The sequence below is a fragment of the Micropterus dolomieu genome, linkage group LG14, assembly GCF_021292245.1.
Source record: "Micropterus dolomieu isolate WLL.071019.BEF.003 ecotype Adirondacks linkage group LG14, ASM2129224v1, whole genome shotgun sequence".
Lineage (NCBI taxonomy): Eukaryota > Metazoa > Chordata > Actinopteri > Centrarchiformes > Centrarchidae > Micropterus > Micropterus dolomieu.
In genome coordinates this window covers 13,627,731-13,635,089 of record NC_060163.1, presented here as the reverse complement: position 1 = coordinate 13,635,089, position 7,359 = coordinate 13,627,731, and the positions used below count along the sequence as shown (strand labels likewise).

Here is a 7,359-nt window from a genome sequence, read left to right as displayed (position 1 = left end):
ACTGGTTAAAACTCTGTTGTTGCTGGTGAGGGACCTCTGAGTAAGAGGCCACGGGGGTAATAGAGGCTCTGATTGACACCACATTATTGGTAAAATAAGATAAAAACAATTCACAGTCATCATTACTTCCAGCTGAGGCACAAGGAGGGGTTGGGTTTACCAGCTGATCCACAGTCTTAAACAGAAACCTGGGGTTGTGTTTATGTGTAGTAATGAGTTCAGAAAAATAGTGTGTTCTCGCATCCTTAACCATTTTATTGTAGTTAATTAATAAATCCTTCAGACTGAGGTAATGGACTTGGAGATTGGATTTTTTCCATCTGCGCTCTGCTTTCCTGCATTCCCTTTTTAGGCTGCGAATGCTGTCATTTATCCAGGGTTGCTTACTAGCTTTAGACGTAGGCCTAACCTTTAGAGGAGCAGTAATAGTTAGTGACGACAAGCAGATATGATTGAAGTGATCGACCAGATTGTTGGTGTTGGAATCAGACAGGTGTTGGCTTTGGCTCTGAAAGAATGCGCAAAACTTTGAAACACTTTGTTCATTAAAGATACGAGAACACACGGAGCTTGGTGAGGCGGCATGAGTAACAGGCGAATCACAGCTAAAAACAATACATCTGTGGTAAGATATGGTCATGTCCACCAATTCCACAGAGGAAATGCTGACACACAGGGTAAAAACCAAGTCCAGTGTATGACCACGGTTATGTGTTTGCCCTTTGACATGTTGTTTGAAGTTAAAAGAAGTGGCCATATTTAAAAAGTCAGTTGCATTAGCATTGTTGGGGTCATCAACATGAATATTAAAATCGCCACAAAGAACAACTCTGTCATAATTTAAAACCAGAGAAGATAAAAATTCAGGAAGTTCTGATAAAAATCCTCCAGGCGGTTTTGGGGGGCGATAAATTATAACAAATATGATAGGTTGCAGCCCTCCAAGTTTAAGAGTGAGAACTTCAAAGGAGTTAAATTCATCACAGCGTACTTGATGACATTTTAAATATTTCCTATACACGCTCACTAGCCCACCACCACGACCACTGACTCTCGGTTGACTAAAACAATCATATTGAGGCGGACACAGTTCAGCTAGCTGGCTATAGTCATTCATTTGCAACCATGATTCAGTTAAAAACATAAAATCTAGATTTGCAGACAAGATAAAATCATTTAAGATAAAAGTCTTACTTGAAAGTGATCTCACATTGAAGAGAGCTATTTTAAATGAGTTTTTTCTGGGTGCTGAAGTTGGTGCAGTTGTCCTAATCCTTAAGAGATTACTATTATTTCTGTGTGCGATGTGCACATTTCGGTTTACTGGTCTATGCGTGATGATGACAGGAATAGAAGTCTGTGGAACAGCGCTGGGAGCAGACGGCTTTACATGCCAGCAGGTGGAGACAGTTGTTTGTGGCAGTGAGCCAGAGATCTGTTCAGTGAGCGGTGGTGTGTCCAGGTGTGCTGCATGAATGATTAGTCATTCACGTAAGTCATGTGTGGACAGTAATATATGCATTTATCTTTTTTTAGGTGCTCAAAGAAGAGCTCTAAGAAGAACAAAAATGCAGACATTGGGAAGTCTTATGTCAGCAACTCTCCTGCCAAGGCCCCGTTGGTTAACCGCGGCTACGACAATAACCAGGCAGCCTCACTTAATGGGTCAGCCTACGCTAGTGCTGGGGTGCCTAGAATCCCACGGGCCACAACCACCAGCTGGGACAGCAAGACCAACCTGGAGATGACTCCGAGTAACAGCCGACAAAACCTGGTCCCTGCGGGGAGAAACTCGGTGAGTATTCCTCTGTTTGATGTAAATGTACATGCTTGGTTTTTCAATACACTCATAAAGAAATTCCCTTTTCATTGTAGAGGCTTTATGAAGAAACAGATGACGTGAACCCATATGCTCAGGCTCGAACCCAGAGCAGCCTCTACGGTCAGAATCGACCTCAGATCAACCCGTATGCTTCGAGTCAAGGCCATACCAACCCTTACTACATGCATGGCAATGGAAGACAGTTTGATTAATGAGGAACCATGAAGGTTCATCCTACAATGACATTTTCCCAGATCAAAAACATGTTTAAGTTTCATTGGAAACCTTAGAAATCTTTTTTTGCTCTATTTTTACACCCAAATATATGTACACTGTTAATATCACATTATGGTAAAAGTTAAACAGAAGCACAGTGGTTACATAGGTCTTGTCAAATTGCTGAAGAAATGTGCACTAATGAATATTACTCTAACGTATGGCAGTTATGTCTTTTCACCACACTGACATAGAGTGAACTCTATTCTGACAAATTATAAACTGTTATGAATCATTCCTGTCTTTGAATGAATCATCATCTTTGTAAAGTTTTATTGTCAGTGGTTTCTCAATAATTTTATTGTCTATCAATTAAAATATGAACTTTATATTTAACAGAAATATTTTACAGAAATTGATACTCAGATCAGGCTGAGACCCAGAAATGAGGAGCAGCCTTGTATCATTCTCTTGTCTCACTCATCAATGAATTTACGAATAATCCATTTGTACATTAAATGTTTTAGGTTTATGATGATGAGTCACAGGCTTATGTTTAAGTTGGAGTTTTTCCTCCAAATCAGGGCATGTTGGTCTCTATATATTTCAGGATAATTTGTGTAAAATGTTTACTACAGTGAAATTGTTTGATGTTCTGTTTTGTATAACTGAGAGAATATTTTGTTTATTTTTAACCCCTTTCATATCTGATTGATACCAAGCTGTTATTCAACATGAATAAAACAACAGCATTTAAAAGTATATGACCTCTTATTGTATTGTATCAGTTTTCATTTGTCACATATAATATAATATTTAATAAATTGTAACCTTAAATGTTTAAATACATTAAACCCTATTTCAAAATAAAGGACTTTCCACTACTACTTCTACTAATTTTTCATGGATTCTTTTACGGGGGAAAATAATAACTGAGAATTCAGGTCAGTTTGCTGGTTCAATTTTATTATTTAGTTATATATGTTGCACTGTATGTGTCGGTGATTGCAGTGTGCTGTCTACCCAACCATAGTGTATGTTTTGGGACAACCACTGGAGGGGGCCAAAGTTTTACTAACACAAGTGCATTTACAATGGTTCAGGTGTCTAAACCATGTGTGTCTCCATAACATGCAAGAACACAGAAACAGTGACTACAAGGCATGCATAGCAAGTGTATCAGTCAGAAAAACACATTATTTATAGCTTACAGTGACTGAGAACGCATTAATGTAAGGGACCGACAATCTGTGTTGTGGTAAAGTAAACATATATAATAGTAAACATATTTTTATTTATAATACCATATTTATTTGCCATACTACACCTGCATGAATACCACATTTACAACTATAAAAGATTCAGATTTAAATTGGGTTCCTTAAAGTCCTTTATAGAATGTGAAGAACTGAAAAGTGGTGAAAAACACTCATGATCACATTTAAATTAAACCTGAAATATACTGTCTGCTACAATGGGTTATTCTTTGAGATATTAAGTAAATAAAGTATGACACTTGTGCTGTAGTATGTTTGTATTTTGCAAATCGGTGCAGAATGATTTTTAATGCATCTATCTATTACCAGGAACTATAGAGTCTTATTAACCCTGGTTTCAGCCATAGTGTTAAAATCCTGCTACAGTGTTACTGCAATGAATTGTTACTTTTTCTTGCTGATGTAGATAACACACCAACATGTAAAAGTTAATCTCAGATGATGTTTCTGTGAAAGACAAACCATAAAAATCTGTATCACGCCATGTCATATTATTGCGCTACTGGTTGCTCTGGATTATAAATCGCAAATGCAGCATCTCTGAGCAGATGACTCAGATGAGCTGAAGTGTCGTGAATATTACAACCAATCATTGGAAACACAGACAGTACCAAGCAAAATGATTATAACAACCCAGTGTTTCTACCTTTTAACTGGGAAAATGACATTTGGCAACATAAAAAGCAAAAGAGAGAAAAATGGAACTAAAACCAAGCCTGAACACTACCTACATGGCTCTTTTCTTTGGGAAGATGTTGTCTATTGACACACTTTGGGTGGTCTATGAACATGAGGAACCCCTAATAAAATGTTCTGAAACTTGGCTCAAAGTAGAGCGTGCAAACATTTATATCATTCAGAAGCTTAAGGAACATCACAGAGGACATGAAAACTGTCTGGTCATGTGCGGTAGTGAAGAGTAAAACCACTAGGTGGTTGCATGAAGTCCAAATTAAACTAAAAATGTGTAAATAAACTTTACGCCACAATTCAAACTTCTCTAATGTAAACAAATTTATACTTGAGATGAGAAAACAATAGTCCCAGACTTTATGAGATATTTCCTTTTAGTTGGTTAGTAGAAAACAGATATATGTAGAACAAGGTTTTTTCCGTGATTTCTAGATGTTTTTTTGTTCATGCCTGTGGTGTAGCCTGACCAGAGTGGCTAGGAAGGCGGTAGGTAGGCAGACTCAAACATCATATGTTCCCATAGGTGATTTTTTTATTTTCAGTGGTCTGCAGTACACGGATAACTCAACAAGCAAAAGGATCTATAATCACTAAATATGTCACCAAATGTTGTGACAGTTGACAATCATTGCCCTTTAAAGCATGTTGACATCAGTGCAATTCCTAAAACATTTCATTTTGAAACAAAATCCACTCATACAGACCTGCAGCCCAGACCAGTTTGCCTGCCAGGAGGGCCAGTGTATCCCCAGCAAATACAGATGTGACCATGGATAGGACTGCGTGGACAATTCTGACAAGAACAACTGCAGTAAGACTTTTACATCCACAGTGAACTTACAATACTAATAATATCAGATATTTATGTTTACCCTTATAATGATCTAATAATAGAAGGGTTTCGGTGGGGATGATAACGGCAGTGAGTAGATGAGATAAGCAGCAAACACCGGTGTTCAAAAATATATTGGCTTTCTGTACAAAATAATTGCTTAGGATGATATAAGAGGAAGAGCTGTGGTTCCTGTATCTGAACAAGCCTACAGAACATTCACTCAGATAAAATTAGATTAATTGTTTACATTGAAATTAGTTCATAGCCGTCATGGTGTAGAAATGGATACTGAAAAATTATGTCTGCTGCAAAATAAAACATGTTGTGGACCATGGACATAAGATTAACACTAGAGTTAAGTTATTCTATACATTATCAGACCCAATCATAACACAAATTATTCACCGGAAGTGACTTGCTTTATATTCAATATTGTTATTTTAAAAATGAAAATGTATTACTACTAATAATAATAATGATTATTATTATATTATTATTATGTATATTAATCTTATGTTCCATTATATTTTCCATGAGAAGACATTCATCTTTTTCTTGTGTTGGAGTTGGAGGTAGAATGTCACTTCCGGCCGCCATCTTTGTTTGATTTAAAATTAATCGCAACCGAAAGTTCTGCGTTATAGAGCGGTAGACTGAATATTTTTTTATTGCAGTAGGATAAAAGAATGGTTGAAGAATCTGGAAACATCTTCAAAACAGCCGTAAGTGTTATCAAAAGATCTTAGGGTTTTTTTGATAAATTTTACATTTATTTATCTATGAAGGTAACTTGAATGTAAAGTTAGCTAACGTTAAGGTGTGTTCACCTTTATTCACGCGAGTTTGACCACTGGACATTTTGAGTGTTCACACACAATAAGCGAATAAACACAACCCAACCCCTATGCATGTTCCTGACTAATGTGGCACCATTTAAAAGGGACATAAACAGGCTTTCCAGTGTTGTTAGATTTATTGCCAAGACGCATTGTTACGTCAAAGAAATAATCTACCGAACACAAAGTTCCTTGCTTTTTGTGCTAAGTTTATTTTGGGGACTACTGAATGATACATTTCATGGGGCAAGTTTTTGTCAAAGTGGATACTGTAGTTTTAGAAAGTACTCGTTCTGGCACGTCATCAAAATAGAAAACTGTTAATAACTTAAGAATAAAATGTGTAAATATTTCTAATTCATAGGATGATTTATAACATAATCCATGGATTTCTATGGTTTTTAGTAAGTAACTCTCAAAAGTAACTATAAAGTATAATTTTTTATATCCTTTTTATTTAACTTGTGGGTTAAGGATTTTAGTCATCCGACATGGATTTTAAGCTAGATGATCGTAAAAACGCCATCAACGCTACTGACCACAACAAAGCTCCGGTGACTATGCTAGCTGAGATAACTCTGCCCCATGAGGACTGCACACTCCTTAAGAAAGCGAACAAAAAGATTGCTGACCTTATGGAAGACATCCGACGACTTTCAGAGGAACTCAAAGAGAAAGATTCCCTGCTGACTGGCTTTATGGATGTCGCTTCAGTACAAGCCAAACAGATTGTTTCTCTTAGCGCAACCGCTAACATCCAGGACACCGTGCTATGGGACCCCTCTACCCTTCCAAGGCTTTCCTCCTGCTCGACTCCGAAGCATCAGTCAACCTGGGCTGAAGTGGTGGTCCGTGGCTGCAAGAGAGACTCGGACGGGGCTGCCTCTCCTCCGCACATCGGCCTCTCCAACCGCTATGCAGCCCTGTCTGACGACACTCCGGTCCATCCAGCTGATGCACCTGCGGCTTCGAGTCTCCCTGATACGGATCTCTTTCAGCGGACAGTGCCGGCCGACACTGTTGCATCTCCTCTACCGGCTACACCTCCCGCACTGGCGGCAAACGGTGATCAGCTGGGCCGCCAGTCATCCCCTGGGCCTGATTGGCAGCCGTCATCCCGGTCAAAAACCTCCGCTTCCCGACGTAGGATCCTGAAGGAGGCTGTGATCAAACGCTCTGGAGGCTGTCTCTACCCTGCACCGTCGTGTAGCCCTTCTCTCAGGTCTGTTACTGCTACTCCAACACAACCCTCGGCAGCTCACACACTCCATCCTCATTCCGCAGGCAGTGTTGAAGCAGATTCTGCTCAGTCCTACTCTGGAACCCCACAACCGGCATCTCCTCATCCCCTTACCTCCCCAAACAAAATAATAATTGGTGACTCCATAACTAGAAACATCCGTTTCTTTAACGCTACCACTCACTGCTTCCCCGGTGCCACCACGGCTGACATTTAAAAAAAACTCCAGGACCTAATGTCATCGCTCCCGTCCTCGATAACAAGGGTGTGGGAAGTCCATGTGGGAACAAATGACACAGCTCTTCAGCAGTATTATCTCTGGTCCCATTCCCACAGTTGTTTGAGGTGCTGGCCGCTTCAGTAGACTCCTTGGCCTCCACGACTGGCTCCAGTCCGCCTGCAGGGCTCATCGTGTGTGTTATGTGGATAATTTTAATATT

The 7,359-nt window shown here is 39.2% G+C and overlaps 1 protein-coding gene across 1 annotated transcript in view; it reads left to right on the top strand.

The window, feature by feature from the left end:
- Positions 1 to 2,853, top strand: part of LOC123983025 (mucin-13-like) — a 10,745-nt gene extending 7,892 nt beyond the window's left edge. The window contains exons 11-12 of the mRNA XM_046069104.1: positions 1,537 to 1,795; positions 1,876 to 2,853. Of these exons, the coding sequence (XP_045925060.1) occupies positions 1,537 to 1,795; positions 1,876 to 2,034 (418 nt within the window). The 3' untranslated portion in view covers positions 2,035 to 2,853. The remainder of the gene's footprint in view (positions 1 to 1,536; positions 1,796 to 1,875) is intronic.
- The last annotated feature ends 4,506 nt before the right edge of the window (positions 2,854 to 7,359 follow it).